This window comes from Dendrobates tinctorius, unplaced genomic scaffold, assembly GCF_039654945.1.
Source record: "Dendrobates tinctorius isolate UK_male_01 unplaced genomic scaffold, ASM3965494v1 ptg000017l, whole genome shotgun sequence".
NCBI lineage: Eukaryota > Metazoa > Chordata > Amphibia > Anura > Dendrobatidae > Dendrobates > Dendrobates tinctorius.
This window is the reverse complement of record NW_027361685.1, coordinates 15,506,082-15,530,130: the sequence shown is the minus strand read 5'-3', so window position 1 is coordinate 15,530,130 and position 24,049 is coordinate 15,506,082. Positions and strand designations below refer to the sequence as shown.

General features: G+C 45.8%; 2 protein-coding genes across 2 annotated transcripts in view; both read right to left on the bottom strand.

The window, feature by feature from the left end:
- Nucleotides 1–24,049, bottom strand: part of LOC141082310 (uncharacterized) — a 500,638-nt gene that overhangs the window by 438,785 nt on the left and 37,804 nt on the right. The gene's annotated exons all lie outside the window — the stretch shown is intronic.
- The window catches only part of LOC141082361 (uncharacterized), a 31,059-nt gene continuing 29,050 nt past the window's right edge, over nt 22,041–24,049 (bottom strand). Inside the window, exon 7 of the mRNA XM_073566302.1 lies at nt 22,041–23,031. Within this exon, the coding sequence (XP_073422403.1) occupies nt 22,178–23,031 (854 nt within the window). The 3' untranslated portion in view covers nt 22,041–22,177. The remainder of the gene's footprint in view (nt 23,032–24,049) is intronic.

Sequence of the window (24,049 nt, the reverse complement as noted above, 5' to 3'; positions counted from 1 at the left end):
TTCCACTAGCTGATCGATAGGGGGACACCTCGTGTGCAACACAGGCAGCTGCGGATGGAGTGCTGCTGCGACTGCGCTCTGGGGACGAGCTTTTGCTTCTAGAGGAGTAGGAGGAGGAGGGTCGAATGCCTACAGCCAACTGTTTCCTATACCGTGGGCTAGGCAGCACTGTCCCACCACCGCTGTCCCCTGTGGACCCTGCATCCACCACATTAACCCAGTGCGCAGTGATGGACACGTAACGGCCCTGGCCATGCCGACTGGACCATGCATCAGTTGTGAGGTGCACCTTTCCACTCACTGATTGCTTGAGTGCAGTCCTTCACATGAAGGTGGAGGGCTGGGATGGCTTTGCAATAAAAGAAGTGGCGACTGGGTAGTTCATAGCGTGGTACTGCGTAGGCCATGAGTTCGCGGAAAGCTGCGCTTTCCACCAACCGATAGGGCATCATCTCCAACGAGATTAGTTTGGCAATGTGGGCGTTTAAACCCAGTGTACGTGGATGAGAGGATGAGTACTTTCTTGTCCTACTCATAGTCTCTGGCAGGGTGAGCTGGACTTGAGAGATGCCTATGGTGGAACTAGCGGTGGACAGGGCGGACTGAGAGAGGGTTGATGATGGTGATCGAGTTGGTGTTCTTTCTGATGGCCTAGATTCAGTCTTTCGTTGATATAACATTGTGATTCCCTGACAGCTTTGGCCTTGCAACGACACCTCAACATTTGCTGCTGTGCTAACTGGTGGGCTTACAGTGGGGGAAACAATGTAGCGTTGCTGACTACCTTCTTTGGGAGCATTTGCACATGTGGTACTTGAGGTTTGGTGTTCCATCCACGCTTGCAAGTGCATGGTGGTTAAATGTCTCAGCATGCAACTGTATTCAAATTTTTCAGATTTTTCCCTCGGCTAAAGGTCTTTGCGCACTTCTTACAGATAACCTTGGCCTTATCATTAGGATCTTGTTCAAAAAAGTGCCACACTGCACTCTTCCTACTATGGAAGACATTTTGCGTCCTTGCACGCTGTGCTATTTTGACCGTCTGGCCAAGCAGTCCAGCAACTTTTTGGCTTTTTGTAACCCGTTTTTGGACTGCTCCGTGCCTGCCAGATAACAGCTGTTGCGATGTCGATGCCTGCTGCGGATGCTCCTCCTCTTCCGAGCTATTGGCAGCGGCACCCTCTTCCCCCAATGGATGCCAATCTGGGTCAACAACTGGGTCATCCATCACCTCCTCTTCAATATCATGTGCACCTTCCTCTGTGTCACCGTGTACGGTGGTATAGTATGCGGGAAGGGGCACCTGAGTTTCATCAGGGTCAGAATCTGGCTCAGTACACTGCGAGGACAATGTCGTGCTCTGAGTGACTGTACCAGCAGAATCATCTATCAGTGGCTGTGCATCAGTGCACTCCATGTCAGATTCATCTTGGCCTGGGTAATTCACCATTTCACTTGATAACCCAGGCATGGTATGTGAAAACAGCTCCATGGAGTAATCTGTTGTGTGGCCTGCCGCATCCTTCAATTTTGGTTGGGGTGAAGGACACAAAGAAAGGTGTGGTTCATGACCATGAGCCTCCAAAGACGACTCAGTGCTTTTATTTTTTACAAGTTCAGAAGAGGAGGCGATAGAGCTGGAGGCCGAGTCAGGAATGTAGGCCAAAACTTGTTCCTGAAGCTCTGGCTTTAAAAGCGGTTTACCTACTCCCAGAAAAGGGAGCCTTCGAGGCCTTGTGGAGCCAGATGATGACGCAGGCTTAACACCTCCTGCATTAGGTGTTATTTCGCTTTTGCCACTACCAGCAGATCCAACACCAACACCATCATTAACAGCTGGCAACCCCAGCCCACTAACACGGCCTCTTACACCACACTTCCTCATTTTTTTGAAAAATGTACCCACAATTCCACCAACGATATGTAACTGTAAAACAAGGTACAAGGTGTATATAGGACAGGGGAGAATTTAATTCTCCTACCACTTCTGGACACTGATGTATTGTGTAAGGCCCAATGTATATCACATCGCTGTATGACAGACTGAATTAGGCTGGTGTGTAAAATGTGATATATGACGGGAGAAATGGAATGTCCTTACATACTTCTGGACACTGATGTATTGTGTGAGGCCCAATGTATATCACACCGCTGTATGACAGGCTGAATTTGGCTGGTGTGAAAAATGTGATATATGACGGGAGAAATGGATTGTCCTTACACACTTCTGGACACTGATGTATTGTGTGAGGTCCAATGTATATCACACCGCTGTATGACAGACTGAATTAGGCTGGTGTGAAAATGTGACATAGGACGGCAGAAATGGATTGTCCTTACACACTTCTGGACACTGATGTATTGTGTCAGGCCAGTGTATATCACACCGCTGTATGACAGGATGAATTTGGCAGGTGTGAAAAAGGTTATATAGGACGGGAGAAATGGAATGTCCTTACACATTTCTGGACACTGATGTATTATGTCAGGCCCAGTGTATATCACACCGCTGTATGACAGGATGAATTTGTCAGGTGTGAAAAATGTTATATAGGACGTGAGAAATGGAATGTCCTTACACACTTCTGGACACTGATGTATTGTGTCAGGCCCAGTGTATATCACACCGCTGTATGACAGGATGAATTTGGCAGGTGTGAAAAATGTTATATAGGATGGGAGAAATGGAATGTCCTTACACACTTCTGGACACTGACGTATTGTGTCAGGCCCAGTGTATATCACACCGCTGTATGACAGGATGAATTTGGCAGGTGTGAAAAATGTTATATAGGACAGGGCAGTGTTATGATAGAGTTACCGTAGGAGGCAGACACAAAAATAGGAGCTACGTCCAGAAAACCAGAGAAGTTGGCAACTATCAGATTGCAGACCCCTGAACCTATCAACACAACTAGCAGTAGCCGTGGGGGGTTCCTACGATGCCCTAGACCCCTCGATCACAGTCGGAGAGCTAAATAGCCTAAAGACAGAAAAGGAAATCTAAACTGCCCCAGAGCAGACCCCAAAGCAAAAGGCAGCCCCCAACATATAATGACGGTGAAGCAAGATGAAAAAACACTCACACAGATAGAAAGATAGGCTGAGCAAAAGATGGGGCCCAAACTAATCTAAACAGGACAGGAAAGGAAGGTTGCTATCTGCAATCTGCCAAAACCCTGTAAAAGACATAAGCCAACCAGCTGATATGGAAAAAGGCCCTGAAGCAGCTAGGCTTCAAAAACTAAATCAGCACTCAGGTATTTTCAGAGGACAGAGCTAAAGGAATTCAGCTCACCCCAGCAGGGAATGGCAGAAATCCAGAAAAACAAAGCAAAAACGAAGTCAAAGCACAAATGCAAAAAGTAGAGCAGAAAACTTAGCTTTAGAAGAGCAGGAGTTCAGACTGGTCTCCAAGGATCCCACAGAGAAATCACCCGCAGGACAGGAGGGCGTCGACAGCCTTATATCCAGTCAGTAACTCCACTCAGCCAGTCATCATCATTAGGCTCAGATGCCTGATAATCAGGCTCACTACCTTTCCTTACCAGAAGAGGGAGTTCATCGGGCCTCAGTGTTGAAGGGAAAAATGAACTCACAACAGGGCAGGATTGGAATCTCCCTAGAGTGTAAGTCTGTAAGAACGGAACAACTCCTTGACTTATCCTTACAGAGTCACACCCTTAGCTTCACTGTGGCCATGACAACAGCCGTTACACGGTACTGAGAGCAGCGTGCACGTACACCGCTGTCCGGTGTATGTTAAATTGTCAAGCTCCGTGTTTTTTTAGTATACGGACTGACACACGCTGTCGCTCTATAGTTTTGAATGTAATCAAACAGCAAATAGACTACACTGTTTGAAAAACAGACAAAACTATAATGTGGAGGTCTGTAAGAATGGAACAACTCCTCGACTTATCCTTACAGAGTCACACACAGATAGCTTCACTGTGGCCGTGATAACAGCCGTTACACGGTACTGAGAGAGGAGCGTACACCGCTGTACAGTGTGTGAAAAATGAACGCTCAGTAACTCACAAGGACAAAACAAAATCTGGATTGCTTTGAAAAAAGCAGTTTGCTCAGCAGTGGGCACATAGCAATGCAGCTACCAGGTAGCCTTAAAAGGCAGCCTAATAACCAACAGAGATGATGCACCAAAATATAGCCTCCCCTTGCACTGCACAGTGACTGGTGTGTTGTACAGGCAAAATCGCTAGCAGCAGCAGCTGATTTTTTTTTCTTCTTCCCTGCCTAACGCTCTCCCTACAGAATCTGCAGCATCTCTCCCTATACTGAGATCAGCAGAAGTAAGATGGCGGTCGGCGTGCACGCCCTTTTATACCCCCTGTGATGCCCCCCAAAGCAAGCCAATCACTTGCATGCCCTTCTCAAAGATGGTGGGGACCACTGCCTATGTCATCACGTTGCCCACAGTGTCCGCTCTTCCTCATTGGCTGAAAAAGGGCGCTGAAGCATGTTTTGAAACGTGACTTTGGCGCTAAAGTCGCCGACCTCGTGGCCGACCTCACGCTGAGGTCGGGTTTCGTTTCATGAAACCCGACTTTGGCGAAAGTCGGCGACTTTTGAATTTTTTCGACCCGTTTCGCTCAACTCTACTGTAGAGTTATATGGTCAAAAATTCCGAAAGTGGGCGATCCTTACTACATGCAATGATGGTGCATTGGCAGCTCTCTTTCGGAAGGGTTTATCAGAGACCGTAAAACATGTTATGGTGGGATTTCCTGTTCCCTCTGGTCTTGATGAGTCTATGTCATTAGCCATTCCAGTTGATCGGCGTTTACGTGAATGTAAAACTACATGGGAGGCGCTGCCACCTTTTGAACAAGCTTCTGAACCTATGCGATGTGATAGGGTTTTGTCTAGGGCGCAACGTCAGGAGTTTAGAAGGCATAATAAGCTGTTTTTTCTGTGGAGACGCCTCTCGTACTATTTCTGTCTGCCCTAAACGAGAGAAACGTTTTGCACACACATTTCTGGTGGGCGGTGTACAACCCAAGTTTCTTTTGGCAATTACTCTGATCTGCTCCTTATCCACATTTTCCGCTAAGGCTTTTGTAGATTCAGGAGCTGCTTTGAATCTGATGGTTTTGGACTTTGCTAAACGTTGTGGTTTTCCCATGATACCTCTGTGGACGCCTATTCCTTTGAGGGGTATTGATGCTACTCCTCTGGCGGAGAATAAACCCCAGTTCTGGACCCAGGTGATAATGCGAGTTGCCCCAGACCACCAAGAAAATTGTAAATTTTTGGTGCTGCACAATTTGCATGATACTATTGTTCTGGGTTTCCCTGGTGGCAAACTCATAATCCAGTTTTGGATTGGAAATCTGTCTGTGGTGAGTTAGGGTTGTCACTGTGTCCTTAGGGACATTCCTGTTTTCTCCACCTCTCCTCAGTCTCATGATATTCCTGATTATTTGGCTGATTTTTCTGATGTATTTAGTGAGAGTAAGTCTGCGTCTTTGCCTCCTCATAGGAGTTATGCCTGTGCAATTGAGTTGATGCCTGGGTGTAAATTTCCCAAGGGTCAGCTTTTCAACTTATCAGTACCCGAACATGATGCTATGCAATCCTATATTAAGGAGTCGTTGGAGAAGGGTCATATTAGACCATCCTCTTCACCCTTAGTTGCTGGGTATTTTTTGTGGCTGAGGCTGGTTTCACATTCGCGTTAAAACGCTGCGCACTGCGTCGGTAAGCCCCGCCCCGTCTCCCTGCCCGCCCCATCCAGGATCACCGCCTACTATCGCATTTGCACGCATGCGATCGGCGCACCCTATCTTTAGCATAGGGTGCGCAGATCATGCGCTGCCAGTGTGAAAGTAGCGTGCTGCGCTTTTTTGACGGTGCGCTGTGCGCGCCAAAATGCAACATGCTGCATTTCGGCGCACACGGCGCACCGTCAAAAGTGCGCAGCACGCTACTTTCACACTGGCAGCGCATGATCTGCGCACCCTATGCTAAAGATAGGGTGCGCCGATCGCATGCGTGCAAATGCGATAGTAGGCGGTGATCCCGGATGGGGCGGGCAGGGAGCCGGATCGGGGCGGGGCTTACCGACGCAGTGCGCAGCGTTGTTTTAACGTGAATGTGAAACCAGCCTAAGAAAGATGGTTCATTAAGACCTTGTATTGACTATCGTTCCCTTAACAAGATGATGGTTAAATATCAGTATCCGTTACCCTTGATTTCTGATTTATTCTCCAGAGTTAAAAGTGCCTGCTGATTTACTAAGCTTGACCTCAGGGGGGCGTATAATCTTACTCGCATCAAGCATGGTGATGAATGGAAGACGGCGTTTAATACTCCGGAGGGACATTTTGAGTACCTGGTGATGCCTTTTGGGCTCACTAGTGCCCCTTCTGTCTTCCAATCCTTTATGAATGATATTTTCCGTGACTTTGTGGATAAGTTTTTGATTATCTATCTGGATATTTTGATCTTTTCCAGTGATTGGGATTCTCATGTGGAACATGTCTGGACTGTGTTCCGGATTATGAGGGAGAATTCCCTGCTTGTTAAGGGATCGAAATGCCTCTGGTGTACAGAGGATTTCATTATTGGGATTTATTTTGTCTCAGTCGGCTATTGAAATGGACCCGGCCAAGGTACAGGCCATTTATGATTGGGTTCAGCCCACTTCTTTGAAGGCTCTCCAGAAGTTTTTGGATTTTGCTAATTTTTATCGTAAATTTATAGCTAATTTTTCTGGTATTGTGAAACCACTGACTGATTTGACCAAGAAGGGCGCTGATGTGCTGAATTGGTCTCCAGAGGCTGTCTCGGCATTTCAGGAGCTTAAGCGGAGATTCACTTCGGCTCCGGTTTTACGGCAACCTGATGTCTCACTTTCATTTCAGGTGGAGGTAGATGCTTCTGAGATTGGTGCAGGAGCTGTTTTGTCCCCAAAAGATCCTGTGACTTATAAAATGAATCATTGTGCCTTTTTTTCTAGAAAGTTCTCCCCATCTGAACGTAACTATGATGTGGGGAATCGGGAATTGTTGGCCATGAAATGGGCATTTGAAGAGCGGAGACATTGGTTGGAGGGAGCTAGACATTAAGTTGTGGTCCTCACTGACCACAAGAATTTGATTTATCTGGTGTCGGCCAAACGCTTGAATCCTAGACAGGCTAGGTGGGCCTTGTTTTTTGCGCGTTTTAATTTTGTGGTCTCTTTTCTTCCGGGCACTAAGAATATTAAGGCAGACGCCCTTTCTAGGAGTTTCTTTGCTGATTCTCTTATTGTGACTGAGCCTACTACCATACTAGGTGAGGGGGTAGTTCTTTCTACCATTTTGCCCAATTTGAGATGCGCCCTGGAGGAATTTCAGGAGGATTAACCTGAGCATTGTCCTATGGGAAAATTGTATGTTCCTGACCAGTGGAGGAAGAGAGTGATGTCTGAAGTTCATTGCTCCACATTGGCTGGTCATCCAGGTATTTTTGGTACCAGAGATTTGGTGAGTCGGTCTTTTTGGTGGCCTGCCTTATCTCGTGATGTCAGGAATTTTGTGCAGTCCTGTGGGATTTGTTCTCGGTCTAAACCGTGTTCTCGTTCTAGGGGGTTGTTGATGCCCCTGCCGGTGCCCAAGAGGCCATGGACCCATATCTCAATGGATTTTATTTCTGAACTTCCTGTCTGTCACAGAATGACTGTTATCTGGGTGATTTGTGATAGATTTTTAAAGATGGTCCATCTTGTACCACCCCCAAAGTTGCCATCTTCCTCAGAGTTGGTGCCCTTGTTTTTACAACAGGTGGTTCGGTTGCATGGGATTCCTGAGAACATTGTGTCGGACAGGAGTCCAGTTTGTTTCCAGATTCTGGAAAGCCTTTTGTTCCAATCTGGGAATTCAGTTATCTTTCTCCTCTGCATTTCATCCTCAGACCAATGGACAGACTGAGAGAACAAACCAGACTTTGAAGTCCTATTTGAGATGATTTATATCTGCTGATCAGGATGACTGGGTCTCATTTTTGCCCTTGGCCGAATTTGTGCTAAACAATAGAGCTAGTTCTGCCACTTTGATGTCGCGCTTTTTCTGTAACTTTGGGTTTCACCCTCGATTTTCTTCAGGGCAAGTGGAATCTTCAACCTGCCCAGGTGTGGACACTGTGGTAGAGAGAATGCAGCAGATTTGGGACCAAGTGGTGGATAAGTTGTCACTCTCAGGAAAAGACCCAGTGGTTTTCCAACCGGCATAGGACCATTGGTCCCCGATTTAAAGTGGGCGATATGGTTTGGTTGTCGTCAAAGAATATCTCTATGAAGGTTGCGTCTCCAAAGTTCAAGCCAAGATTTATTGAACCTTATAAGATCTTGGAGATTCTTAATCCTGTTTCTTCCAGTTGCGTTTAAAATCCATAACGTGTTTCATAAGTCTCTGTTGAAGAGGTTTGTTGAGCCAGTAGTTCCTGTGGCGGCGCCTCCTGACCCTGTATTGGTTAAAGGCAATGTGGAATATGAGGTAGAGAAAATATTGAATTCTCGTTTGGTTAGACGGAGACTCCAGTATTTGGTCAAATGGAAGGGTTATGGCCAGGAGGATAATTCTTGGGTCTCTGCCTCTGACATTGATGCCAATAGGTTGGTTCGTGCTTTTCACCGGGGCCCATCCTGAACGGCCTGGTGGCATCGATGAGGGTTCGGTGACCCCTCCTCAAGGGGGGGTACAGTTGCAAACTCATTTTCTGGTCTGCCTCTGGTTTCTGGTGAGGGAGCTGGTTGTGCTGACAGAGGAGTTGTGAGTTCTCTTTCCGGGCTCCCTCTGGTGGTGGCAGGAGGTAATGAAGCTGATCTAATTAAGAGACCTGCCACCTGATAATGAGGATGAGGATTGGACATCTGGAGTCTCAGACTGGATTTAAGACAGCCGACTCCCTATTCCCATGCTGGTGATTTTTTTCCTGCCTCCTAAGGTCTTGGTTTCCAGTTCAGTTCCTGCCTTCTCAAGCTAAGTGTTCTCTGCTAATGTTCACATTTGTTTTGGTTTGGTCTATTCAGTTTTTTGTGTGGTCAGCCAGCCCCGGCTGGGGCTGTGCTGAAGTTCCATTCTTTTGTCACTGTATGTGCCAGTTTGCTTTTTGTCACTTATTAGATTGGCCTCTTTTTGCTCTGTTCTCAGAATATGCCAGAGTGCTGATATAGTGGGAGAAGTCTAGTGACTTCAGGGTATTTTTTGCTATCAGAAGTATTCGACATTTTTGCAGGTTTTTTTTTGCATGAATGTATCTTTCCTTTCCTTTCTAGTTAGTGTGGGCCCCATCATTTGCTCAGCCTATTTTCCTACCTGTTTGTGCTTTCATCTTGTCTCACCGTCAATACATGTGTGGGGGCTGTCTATTCCTTTGGGGCCTGCTCTGGGGCAGTTTAGATTTCCCCTTTTCTTGTTTTTGGCTTATTTAGTCCTCCAGCTGTGACGAGGCGTCTAGAATCATCGTAGGTATGCTCCACGGCTGCTGTTAGTTGTGTGGTTAGGCTCAGGGTTCTGCAATCCGTGTAGTTACCAACCTCTCTGGTTTTCTGTGACTTAGCTTGGTCTTGTTTTCCTCCTCGGTGACCCATTCATAACAGGTACATTCTGTCTCCCATGCAAAAGACTGTGTGTGCTGTTCTGCCAGCACTGGAGAGGGGAGGGCTCTTTTCCTGTACATGTGTGCTGAGCTGAAGCTGCTGCAGGAAGCTGGCGTTCCTGGATCTGTGAAAAGACGCTCAGACTGTGTCTGACTAAACTTATGAGATTGTGTAGACTCTTCTGGGGATAACAAAGGTGGCTGTCCTGTGAGGAGCCACGAAGAAATACAAGAAAGGAATGTCATTTTCAAGGAGCATCTCCAGGACCCTCAAGCAAGTAGAAGACCACGTTTCAGAGTTTCCAGAAAGACGTGCGCACCATCTTACAGTATTGCTGGGGGACCCCGAGACTAGACTGAGGCTTCAACGTTACTGCGAGTTTTAACCCCTTGTGTGTAACCCCTTGTGTGTATACGTTAGGGCTTAGGATAGGCTGCAATAGACAGAGCACGGCAGCTGTGGCCTGCGTAGCAGAGGCCAGTGAGGCTATAGTTAAAGTAGCATCATACTGCGTTTACAGTGTTTTGCCTGTTGGAAAATATATTGTTCTGTATTAGTTGGAGCACCATGCTATTTGATGGCCCAGCAAAAAATTATCACTCTTGTAAATTGTCTTGTGTCATTGCATACCTCTGCTTACACGTCTCTATCACTTCATTCCTTGCCTGTCCATAAATTAACCGTGTTGTTTGCACATCATCTTGTGTACCGTAGTCTCCCCAGCCATTGCTTCACATACACAACCTCCATATGCCAGCTCACTGCTGTATATGCCACGCACAACCTCCATATGCCAGCTCACACCTGTATATGCCACGCACAACCTCCATATACCAGCTCACCCCTGTATATGCCACGCACAACCTCCATATAAAGTAATGAAGATAAATGTCCAGCTCCACGATATAGTGAAATATAATTCTTCACTTAGTCCATACAAGTGAGGTTAAAAGCCAGCATAAATTACAAGGCATGCGATCAGATCGTCACCTTCTCATTAATCTCATTTCCACCTTGACAGTGACACTCTCTTAGGATACATTTTACTCTATGATGGGACTTTTGCACAGTCACTAGATGGAGCTCCATTTGCCTGTATTTTTATATCTACACATGGTTTACACAAATATTTTCTTGTCCTAACTATATACTATTTAACATTAGAAGCTGTTATTTTTGTAATTACTTGTAAGTATACATGATTACCAAACAATCCCCTTTAACCCCTCTCTGACATCAGGCGTAAATGTACGCCATTGTCAAACTCCCTCCATTTGATGTGGGCTCCAGCGCTGAGCCCACATCTTTTCTGGCACGTCAGCAAGCGTGCCGGAAATCCCGCCCTTCAGTGACCCCATCATGATTGTGGGTCACCGATGCGTTGGCCTCCAGCAGAAGTCTATGGTTGTCACTGCCGAATTGCTATGAGCGCCCCCACTAGCCGAAAACGCATGGACCATGGATCGTCCTGCCGAACTCCCGCTCTCCTTATAACATGGGCAAAATGTTATTCAGGCAACACAGGGTGAGGGTAAAACAGAGTGGCAATGCTTTATTGTACCACAAAACAGGCAGATAACACATAGAACAGTCCCAGCACAGTACCCAAGATGATGCACATTACTGAGTCTCACCCTTCCACTGACTCGCCAGGGTGGTAGCAGCTGTGACTACAGATCTTCTAGGGTCACTACCTCACCTGTGGCACGCACACAAAGAGGAGGTAATGACAAGCGTAGGAAGATGACAGTCCATACAAGGCCAGTTGATTTGAGGATCACAATCTGGCTTCTCCAAATGTATCCAAGGTTCAGTGATGGTCAATGGAGATCTGTATTCTTCCAACTCAGGCCGAAAACCCCTAGGTTGTTTCCTATAGAATGATACATCTGTGTCCCTCGTAATGGAGTCATGCTGTAAAATGGCTGCTGTCCTGTCTCTGGTCCTTTTAAGATGTATGGATGTCTTGGCAGAATCTCTGGCTGTTTCTCTCTCTCAGTCTCTTTATACAGAGGCATGTAACCTATTTTTAGACTTAACAAGTGTCCCTCATTCAGTATAGAATCATAGAATCGTAGAGTTGGAAGGGACCTCCTGGGCCATCTGGTCCAACCCCCTGCTCAAAGCAGGATTCGCTAAATCATCCCAGTCAGATGTCTGTCCAGCCTCTGTTTGAAGACTTCCATTGAAGGAGAACTCACCACTTCTCGTGGCAGCCTGTTCCACTCATTGATCACTCTGTCAAAAAGTTTTTTCTAATATCTAATCTGTGTCTCCTCCCATTCAGTTTCATCCCATTGCTTCTAGTCTTTCCTTGTGCAAATGAGAATAAAGTTGATCCTTCTACAATGTGACAGCCCTTTAGATATTTGTAGACAGCTATTAAGTCTCCTCTCAGTCTTCTCTTTTGCAAACTAAACATTCCCAAATCCTGCAACCTTTCCTCATAAGACAGGGTTTGCAGACCGGTCACCATTCTGGTCGCTCTTTTCTGAACTTGCTCCAGTTTGTTGATGTCTTTTTTAAAATGTGGTGCCCAAAACTGGACACAATATTCCAGATGAGGTCTGACCAAAGAGGAGTAGAGGGAAATAATGACTTCACGTGATCTAGACTGTATGCTTCTGTTAATACATCCTAGAATTGCATTTGCCTTTTTTGCTGCTGCATCACACTGTTGACTCATATTCAGTCTGTGATCTATTAGTATACCCAAGTCTTTTTCACATGTGCTGTCACTTAGCCCTATTCCTCCCATTCTATATATGCTTTTTTCATTTTTATTGCCCAGATGTAGTACTTTGCATTTCTCCCTGTTAAAAACCATTCTGTTAGTTGCTGCCCACTTCTCCAGTTTATTTAAATCTTTTTGAATCCTCTCTCTCTCTTCTCTAGTATTAGCTATCCCTCCTAGCTTTGTGTCATCAGCAAATTTAATCAGTTTACCCTCAATTCCTTCATCTAAATCGTTGATAAAGATGTTGAACAATACAGGGCCCAGGACAGAGCCCTGTGGTACCCCACTTGAGACATTCTTCCAACTGGATGTGCAGCCATTTACGACCACTCTTTGGGTCTGAGTATTTACATGAAGGGTAAGAATGGAGATGAGATCAAGTAGCATTACTTGATTATTTAAACTATTTGCATAGTTTTTCCCTCTCTGCTTTAGAAGTCAACAAACTGGCTCCATAACACAATGTATAAATTAGCATATCAGCAATCATCACTAGTGATCAAGGATAAGCGCACAATAAAAGTCAATATTACGGGCTTACACAAACAAAAGTCTGTTTTCTTGACCAACCAGAAATCTACACTTACATTTGAAAGCCAACATACAGATAACATTCTACTATTCTTCTTTTGCTAAAAATAGTCATCTGGTTAATTAAGATACAATGCTGTATGTCTTCGCAATGCCAAAAGTTGCAAAAAAGTATTTTGAAATATAGAAAAAAATATATAAAAGTTCAAATCACCCCTCCACCCCATTCAAAATAAAACAATACAAAGAAAATAAAACATGCACATATTAAACCAATCGCTAAACGGCATAATGAGAAAAAGCCAAAACACCAGAATTATGTTTTTTTGATCGCCGCAACATTGCATTAAAATGCAATAACGGGCGATCAAAAGATCGTATTTGCACCAAAATGGTATTCATTAAAAGCGTCAGCTCAGCACACAAAAAATAAGCCCTCACCCAACCCAAAATCATGAAAAATGAAGACGCGACAAGTATCGGAAAATGGCGCAATTCTTTTATACTTTAACTAATAAAGAGGAGTTATTTTTACTGAAAAATATTTGTTTTGGGTCGCTTATTTTCTGTTGGTATTTCATTTATGCTATAAAAGTATTAAGTTACGTACCGGTAACGGTATTTTTCGGAAGTCCATGACAGCACCACGAGAGAGGGGATCCGCCCTTCGGGAACAGGAAACCTACAGATACAAAAGGGCGGCACCTCTCCCACGCATCAGTTGGATTACAGAGCTTGAGAGGCTACCATGGTTAGTACACCGCATATACACAATATATACAACCTATCTATCCTATTTACAATTCTTTAAACCATCTCCCACATAAGGCGAACTCGCGAAAACCATCTTCTAAAGGGGTGCACCCTTATACGTGAACAAGGGAGGGAACTAAGGGTGCTGTCATGGGCTTCCGAAAAATACCGTTACGTAACTTAATACTTTATTCGGACTCCCATGACAGCACCACGAGAGAATTACAGAGATGTAAACTAATTTAGGGAGGGACTACAGCCTGCAGCACCCTTAGCCCAAAGGTGAGATCTAAGGAGGCACCCATGTCTAACCGATAGTGGTTAAAAAAGGTGGAAGGAGATGACCAGGTGGCCGCCTTACATATCTGGTCAATTGATACTCCCGATCTCTCTGCCCAGGATGATGCCATGGCACGAGTGGAATGCGCCCTCAGGTTCTGTGGAGCCGGACCACCACCTGCTGTGTAGACAAGAGAGATAGCCTCCCTAATCCACCTTGCTAACGTGCGCTTTGACACTCTATACCCTTTCCTGGGACCTTGGAAGGATAAAAATAATGCGTTCTCCTTCCTCCAAGGATCTGTGGCTGCTAAATATTTAAGTAGGCATCTCTTAACATCTAGAGCCTGAAGTTTTTGTTCTTTAGGATTGGTTGGATTAGGGAGGAAGGAAGGCAGAACTATCTCTTGTGTCCTATGAAAATGAGATGCTACCTTGGGAAGGTATGCCGGGTCTGGCCTTAGGATTACTCTATCCTGTAAGAATTCTGTGTAAGGGGGCAATCTGGAAAGTGCCTGTATGTCGCTTATTCTACATGCAGATGTTATTGCTACCAAAAAGGCTGTCTTAAGTGATATCATTTTTAGTGAAGCAGAATCCAGAGGTTCAAACGGTTTCTGTCATGGCTGTCAAGACTAAATTTAAGACCCAAGGCATACACCTATCTTTGAGTATGGGTCTCGATCTGGTAACTGCCTTAATGAATCTCGCTACCCAATGGTTACCGGCAATGTCGCATGCAAATAGGGCCCCTAAAGCTGAAACTTGTACTTTCAATGTACTAGTGAAAAGGCCCAACTCGAGACCCCTCTGGAGGAATTCTAGAATCTGTTTTACGGGTATTCCATCCCTGATATTAAACTCACAGGTGAACAGGAATCGCCTCCAGGTTCTAGCATATATACCTGTGGTGGTTTGTTTCCTACTTTTTAGGAGTGTATCGATTACATTTTTTGAGAACCCTCTATCCCTCAATAGTGTCCTCTCAAACACCATGCCGTCAAACGGAGTCCCGCTACTTGTGGGTGGTTGACTGGCCCCTGGTAGAGGAGATCTGGAAGGTTCGGCAGTACTCAAGGATCGCTTACTGACATGGTCCTCAACCATGCAAACCAGGTCCTTCTGGGCCAGAAGGGGGCAATCAATATGACTCTTGCCCTGTCTTCCCTGATCTTCCTCACTACCAGAGGTAGAAGATTCAAAGGCGGAAACGCATAAGCCAGCGAGAAGTCCCATTTTATTAGGAGGGCGTCCACGGCCAGTGGATTTTCCCTGGGATTTAGGGAACAAAGTTTTTCCTTCCTGTTTTCCTTGGTGGCAAAGAGGTCCACCTCCGGTTGACCCCATTTGCGGACAATCTGGTTGTAGATGTCTGAGTTTAAGGCCCATTCTCCCTGCCTTAGGGCCCTGCAGCTTAGAAAGTCTGCCTTCATGCTTTCTTTTCCGCTGATGTGGAGCGCGGTTAAAGATAGAAAATTTTTCTCTGCTATCTGAAGGAGACGTTCCGTTATCGGCATCAGGGCGTTGGAGCGGGTTCCACCTTGGTGGTTGACATAGGCTACCGCTAGCTGGTTGTCCGAGAGTACCCTCACATGATGGCCCTGTAGATACATAATGAGTTTTTTAATGGCCAATTCAATCGCCAGCAGCTCCCTCTGGTTAGATTAGATCTCAGCATCGGAGTCCCACTGTCCCTGTACCACTATGTCCCCCATATGGGCCCCCCAACCCCAAGGACTAGCGTCTGTGGTTATTACGCGGGTTATCTGTATCACCCAGGGCACCCCCGAGGCTAAATTTCCGACATCGAGCCAACACCTAAGAGATGTAATAGTTGAGGGGCTTAGCAATACCTGACCCTGCAAGAAGCCCTCTAAGGTTCTGCTATTAACCAGGACGTCATTCTGAAGGGCCCTAGTGTGGAATTGTGCCCACTTGACCGCTGGGATACATGAGGTTAGGGAGCCTAACAGGAACATGGCCTGCCTGGAGGTCATGGAGGGTCTATCGATTGCCCGAAGAACCTGCTGCTGTAATTTATCTACGGGTAACAGACACTGCTGAGTTTCTGAATTTAACAGCAAGCCTAGAAACTTCTGGACCTTTAAGGGCTGAAATCGGGACTTCTCGTAATTTATTATCCATCCGAGGTTCTCTAATCTGGACTTAGCTTTTTTTATCTGAGATAGACAATGGTCCACTGAATTTCCCACAATCAAAAAATCATCCAAGTATGGGATAATTAAGATGTCAACTTCCCATAAATGAGCCATAACTTCGGCCACTATTTTTGTAAATACCCGGGGAGCTGCTGAGAGACCAAAGGGAAGGGCTCTATATTGATAATGACGGATTATACCGTCTATTGATACCGCCACTCTCAGGAAATGCTGGAAATCTGCGTGGATGGGCACATGATAGTATGCGTCTTTTAAGTCCACTACCGCCATAAACCACCCTTCAAACAGCATCTTTATTGTAGAACTAATGGATTCCATTTTAAAGGTGCGTTTAACCAAAAATTCTTTAAGGAAACGCAAATAATCGTTCTGAATGTTTTATCCGGCTCTTGGATTAGGAAATAAGGGAGAGTAGAATCCTCTTCCTCTCTCAGACTCTGGAACCTCTATCAGAAGGTTAAGGGTGTTGGTTTAAAGGTATCCCGTGGGACTTGAGTGAACTCCAATCTGAGTCCGGCGGATATCACATTCCGCACCCAGTCACTATTGGTGACCTGTAGCCATGCTGGGAGGAAGGATGACAGTCTACCCCCCACGGGAATTGCTAGTCATTGGTTCTGTCTTTTTCGCTCTCTCGACGAGCGTCTGAACATGAAGCCCGTACCTCTTCTTCTATCCTCCCATCTGGGACGGTCTCTATTAGGTGAAGGGTTACACCTTCTCCCTTGACCGAATCTCCTTCTATTAAACAGACGTCGGTAAGATGGGGACAAAAGATTTGGGAATTTCTTTTTATCATCCCCGGCCTTCTCCAGTAGTTCGTCCAGGACTGCTCTGAATAAATATTCCCCCTCACACGGGATAGTATAGAGTTTCGCCCTGGACTGAATATCTCCCGGCCAGTACTTCAGCCACAGGGCTCTCCGAGCCGCATTAGAGAGTCCTGCTGCCCTGGCGGCCATTCTGACTGCATCAGCCGAGGCATCTGCTAGGAAGGCTGCGCCATCCTGGATTATTGGTAGGGCCCCAAGGATTTCCTGTCTAGATGTTCCTTGTTTTAACTGCGACTCTATCTGGTCCAACCAGACCACCATGGACCTGGCCGTGCAAGTCGATGCTACTGCTGGTCTTAAGGAACCGGCTGCCATTTCCCAGGTATTTTTAAGGAAGGTATCTGCCTTCCTGTCTAGAGGATCTTTAAGGGACCCCATGTCATCAAAGGGTAGCGAGGATCTTTTCGATGCTTTCGCAATAGCTGCATCTAATTTGGGGGCCTTGTCCCAAGTATTCATTGCTGAATCGTCAAAGGGATATCTAAGCTTGAGGGCTGGTGGTAGCGACCCTCTTTTATCTGGCTTTTTCCACTCTCTGCGGATGAGATCCTGGATCTTTTCGCTTAGTGGGAAGACCCTACGCTTCCTCTGCTCCAGCCCCCCAAACATCACATCCTGCATGGATAATTGAATTGAGGCTTCGGCTCCTCCACCTCCATTGTTCCTCTGACCGCTTGTACCAATTTGTCTACTCGGTCGAGCGGCAGGCAAAACCGACCAGAGTCCTCTTCTTCTGAGGACGAGGGAAATGAAATATGGGAGCCCTTACTTCTCCTCCACTCTGTCGAGGAATCCGACTCCACCAGGTCCTCACCCCTTACACTCTCTGGTTGGGACAGGGATTTTAGGGTTTCCTTCATCTCTGCCCTTACTATATCCCTTAAACATGCCGCTACTGCGGGCGACTCCTACGCCACTGTCTGCTGGATACAGGGGGGACATAACTTTTTGGGGCATGAATCTGGTAACGGGCATGCACAGAGTGCGCATTCCCTGTGTCTGGTTTTACTCGTAGCTTTCTTCCCCTAGAATAAAACACAGAAGGAGGCCCCGTCACTGAGTGAACATTCACGAAGATCACTTACCAGTGCCACAATCAAGTACCGGAGAATGAGGGGGATTTTTCTCAGTCGCTGCTCCTGACCGCCTAGAGGAGCTTTTATGACTGGACTGGTCACTTCGTCCCGGATGCTCCTTACTGTCACGGGCCTCTTTCTTCTTCTGTTTGACCTGCCTAAGGTCATCCAGGGGCAGCAGTTTAGATTGTCGCTGTTGCCGCCGTTGCTGCTGCTCCTGATTGCTCTCCATTACTGGCTTGCAATAATGTGGCCAAGGCAAGGCACCCATCTAGGGTCCTGCCTATATACCCCTCCTCCGGACAGATTTCCTCTTGCCGTGCCCTCCCCCCTAATAGGGCCCCCCTCCCCAGCTGGCGCCGCTTTGGGCAGGGGAACCGGCGCTTACCGGCGTCCTCCCGATGGGCGCCGCCATCTTGGGTCCCCGCGCCTGCGCAGTGGCGCCGCCGACCCGGAAGCGCCCCGAGGCTCCGCCCCTTGACGTCACCACGATTCCGACGTGACCTGAAGTCACGCGGGACGCCCGGGCGCTCCACCATGGAGCACTCCCCGGCCCCAGCACCCTGCAGCTGCGCCGGCCCCCCTCAATCCACCGCGATCGCACCGCCGGAGCTGGGAGCCCCCAGGGGGCATACTTACCGGCGGCGGCGCACATATGGAGACGGACCTCCTCCGGAAGCCGCTCCCTGCTGTATCCACCACCACCGTGCCACCCATCCTGAGCCACAGTGGCGTCCTCCAGGAGCTCCGCACCAGGCCGAGGTAGGAGACCCCCTCGCTACCTGTACCGGCCGGCCGGCCTGGGATCCGGTCTGTAGGATCCCGTCCCCTCAGGAACAGGAAACCAACTGATGCGTGGGAGAGGTGCCGCCCTTATGTATCTGTAGGTTTCCTGTTCCCGAAGGGCGGATCCCCTCTCTCGTGGTGCTGTCATGGGAGTCCGAATAAACTCCCATATAATATTCATCCTTGAATTTATCCTATAAAACTTCCATACAATATTCCATCCTTGAACGCACGCCGCGTGCATCATGTTCTTGTACAATTTGTGAATAATATATATAGGTTCTCCTCGTCGGAGTTATTTTTGAAGGTCAACAAAAAATGATTTTCCTGTAATTCATTTCTCACGCTCTAGGTATAATAATGACTTTTCCCTGTGTGGGATTTTTGATAAAGAGGTTGACAACTAGTTGGACAACCCCTTCTCATTCCTCATGTTTGGTCCTGTTACAATAAAAACACTTACCCAAACCTCCCATGCTGGCACCGTCGCAGTGGTGTCGGCACTTGTGTTCTTGGGGCTCTTTTGAGGTTTTTACATCATGTGAGCCCTGTGCCCAATCAGCGCTGACGTCACTGTCCCCACCTTCAGACAAATCAAGCATCATGAGGCCGTCAGAGAGCAGCCGCAGCCCTGGCCTCCTGTTGATGTTCAATACGTGTGAAGGAACAGTGAAAGCTGCTGCTGATTGGGTGCAGGGCTCGTGTGATGTGACAACCTCACATATGCCCCGGGACAGTGAGTCTCGACACCGCTGAAGTGGAGCCGGCACGCCAGCGGAGTATGAGTGTTTTTATTTTAATGAGGCCAAACATGAAGAATGAGTCCTTTGAAAAAAAAAAATATATATACCGTATTTTTTGGACTAAAAGATGCACCTAGGTTTTAGAGCAGGAAATTAGGAAAAAAATTAACGCAAAAAGTGTGGTCAATTCTGTACTTAATATCCCCTATCCTGGTATGTATGGTCCCCTCACCCCCATCTTGATACACATGGCCATCTCATCCTTACTTAGTATGCATGGATCACTCATCCCTATCCTGGCAGAAATGATCACCCTCATCCCTATGCTAGTATGCGTGGTCACATCCCTATCCTGGTATACAGTGCCCCATCCTTATCCTGGTATGCAGGGCCTCCATCTCATCCTAGTATGCAGGGCCCCATCCCGGTCCTGTTATGCATGGCCCCATCAGAAAATATTAAAAAAAAAAATTACACTTACCTACCCAGGGCTCCCTCACAGCATCCTGCTCCGATGCCAGCAATTGTTTTAGGCTATGTGCCCACGCTGCAGAAATGCTGCAAAATTGTCTGCAGCATTTCCACAACTCCCTGCCGTGGGTAAAATGCATGCGGAATTTGCAAGCGTTTTCCGGCAAAACACAAGCATTTTGCAAGCGTTTTTAGCTTCCATAATGCTAGCCCTTTCCAACCGATTTGAAGCATCGCTTGAAAAAGTGATACAGGTTGGTCCCACTTGTCAAGCATAGTGCGACCAACTTTTTACTATTGATGCTGCCTATGCAGCATCAGTAGTAAAATATAGAATGTTAAAAATAAAAAAATATGTGTATACTTACCCTGTCATCCCCCAAAGTCCTCCAGGTCCTTAGCGACGCTGCCAGCAACTTCTGTTCACAGAGATGCATTGCGCGAATGACCTCTGATGACAACCGTGACGTCACAAAGGTCATTCGCGCAATGCATCCCTGGGAACGGAAGTTGCTGGCAGCATCGCTGGGGGCCGACAGAGGGTAGATATATCCATTTTTTTAATTTTAATTCTATTTTGTACAGAAATATGGTACACAGGGCATGGAGGAAAGTCTCCTCCAGACCCTGGGTACCATCCGCACATGAAGCACTCACTTTACGTATAGTGGGCATAGCCACATGTGTAAAGTGAGCGTTTCAATGCAATGCTATAGCAGCGGAATCGCCGAGATTCCGCAAAATTAATGGACATGGTGCGGATTTTACTGCGATGCGATTCTACAGCGGAAAAATCCACGGCATGGGCACAGCAATTGCGGATTCCCATAGGATTGCATGGGAATGCGTTGTTATAGCGTTATTTGCACAGCTGCCGGAGTGCTCACCGGGACTGTTCATCAGAGATAGCGGTGAGTATTCATTACTCTTCAGTAGTGCGCAGTGTCAGCCACCGGCTTCCTGCTGCTGCTGGCGGTCATGTGTGCCACTACTTAAGAGAAATGAATATTCATTGGATTCATTCATTCATTCATTCATCAGGAGACTATTTGATATTGAACTATATTCAAGCGGGACTAGATGAAGAAAACCCTAAAATCATGTATCATGTTATCCGAAACAGTCAGAAAACTAGCCCCATATTGGCAGATCCCAGAACTCAAACTATATACTTTGTAAGTTTATAAGTCACTCCAGTGTCAGGAATAGATAGTATGTGAAAATACCGTATATACCGCTCAGGGAGCACTTACCTTTCAGAGATAATTTCCATATTCATACTAAATAATGGCACAGATCTCCCAGACATTATGATTGCACATATCCCTAGTCTTTATAACGATATTGCACTCATTTCCCGACAGACTGCAGCATGGCCATTAGTTAGAAGCTGCTAATGATCTTTGGAGCAGGTAAGTTTTCCCTGAGTGGTACATATTGGGCCGTCTGAAGACTGAGTTTAGTCTGGACAATTTGTCTGCACTACTAATTAACAGCAGTTACATTACCAAACTAGGGCAGTCCCTATAGGAGAAAAACACAAGAATTATACTGTATTGTCACATACTATCTATTCCTGACACTGGACTGGCTTATAAACTTACACAGTATATAGTCTGAGGTCTGGGATCTGCCAATATGGGGCTAGTTTTCTGACTGTTTTGGATAACATGATAAATGATTTTAGTTTTTTTTTGTCTAGTCTCGTTTGAATATAGATCAATATTAAATAGTCTCCTGATGAGTCGTCTTTGGTGAGGACGATGAAACCCATAGAAATGAGAGGCTTGGAGAGTGAGTGTATACATCACCTCACCCTATGTACTGTACTGAACTGTGGGGTACATGTTTTTTCTATTAGTCACCTATTGACTAACCTTCAGGGGATGAATTATGGGTATAGTTTTATATTTGGAATTAATAAAACTTAGTTTTATCCTTTTGTCAGCAAACATGAGGAATGACAGGAGACAACCCATTTAAGAAGATTCAATTTTGGCTAAAACTATTCCAACATTATGAACATAAAAAAGGCTTCTCCCCTATGTGACATCTCTGATGTTTATTAACAGTTGATTTCCAAGTAAAACATTTCCCACATTAAGAAAGTGAAAAAGGTTTCTCCTCTGTGTGACTGCTCTGATGGCGATCAAGAAGCGCTTTCTGGTAAAAATATTTCCCACATTAACAGGAAAAAGGCTTCTCCCCTGTGTGAGTTCCATGGTGATTAACCAATTGTGATTTTCGGATAAAACATTTCCCACATTCTGAACATGAATATGGCTTCTCTCCTGTGTGGGTTTTTTGGTGCTTAACACAATCTGATTTATTGTTAAAACATTTCCCACATTCTGAACAGGAAAAAGGCTTCTCCCCTGTGTGAATTCTCTCATGCGTAACAAGACTTGAATTCTGAGTAAAACATTTCCCACATTCTGAACATGAATATGGCTTCTCTGCTGTGTGGGTTTTTTGGTGTGCATCAAGATTCCCTTTCTGGTTAAAACATTTCCCACATTCTGAACAGGAAAAAGGCTTCTCCCCTGTGTGAATTCTCTCATGCGTAACAAGACTTGAATTCTGAGTAAAACATTTCCCACATTCTGAACATGAATATGGCTTCTCTGCTGTGTGAATTCTCTGATGTTTAACAAGACTTGAATTCTGAGTAAAACATTTCCCACATTCTGAACATGAAAAAGGCTTCTCTCCTTTGTGAGTTCTTTGGTGTTCATCAAGATTCCCTTTCTGGTTAAAACATTTCCCACATTCTGAACAGGAAAAAGGCTTCTCCCCTGTGTGAGTTCTATGGTGTCTAATAAAAGTCCCTTTGTGGTTAAAACATTTCCCACATTGTGAACATGAGAATGGCTTCTTTGCTTTAGGAGCAGTTTGTTTTTTAATGCCTCTTTTGCGACTTTGATTTTCCTTAGTAGTCAGTAATGAATCAGAAGATGGGACCTGTTTCATAGGATCAGATGACAGATCTTTGCTGTGAATGGATGATGATATATCTGGAGTAATGGCATTCACTTCATCTGTCAACAGAAAAACAGATAAGGCAGGTTGCAGTTAATGCAAAAGTTAGGGTTACTGTTAGGCTAAAGTAAGGGTTATTGTTAGGGTTACTGTTAGGCTAAAGTTAGACTAAAGTTAGGGTTACTGTTAGGGTTAAATGGTTAAAATGGTCCATCAGTATTATAGTGCAGAGGAGGCTTATGCACTTTTATGTTCTGACAGTGAAGAAAGTGCAGTGTCAGATGGCGATGTGGATTTTGAGGGCTTTAGTAGCAGCTCAGAAATGAGCATTGATTCTGATCCATCCTCACACACAGGGACCAGTACAACAAGAAGGACAAATAGCGCTTCTGGAGAAATGTCTCCAACTAAGGGAATGCCAAGTACTAGCGCTGTCCCTAGTGCTCTTGAATTGGAGCACACCAATGACAAATTGCACTACAACTTTTGGGGTCCAATTTCTCCTGTTACCCTTTGGAAAAAAAAAACGGAGGGCGAAAAGATCATTTTTTGTGGAAAAAAAAAGACTTTTTATTTTCACGGCTCTACGTAATTAACTTCTAAGAAGCCCTTGGAAGCTCAAAACGCCCATCACACATTTCCTTGGGGGGGGGGTCTAGTTTCCAAAATGGGGTCACTTGTTGTGGGTTTCCACTGTTTAGGCACATCAGGGGCTCTCCAAACACGACATGGCAACCACTAATTATTCCAGCATATTTTACATTCAAAAAGTTAAATATCGCTCCTTCCCTTCTCAACCCTGCCGTGTGTGCCCAAACAGTAGATTTCCCCCACATATGGGGTATCATCGGCATGCTCAGGAGAAATTGCAAAACAAAATGTATAATCCATTTTCTCCTGTTACCCTTGCGAAAGTAAAAAAAATTAGGTCTAAAGGAAATTTCTTGTTATAGAAATGTTTATTTTTTCCTTCCACATTCCATTCATTCCTGTGAAGCACCTGAAGGGTTAATAACCTTCTTGAATGTGGTTTTGAGCACCTTGAGGGGTGCAGTTTTTAGAATGGTGACACTTTTG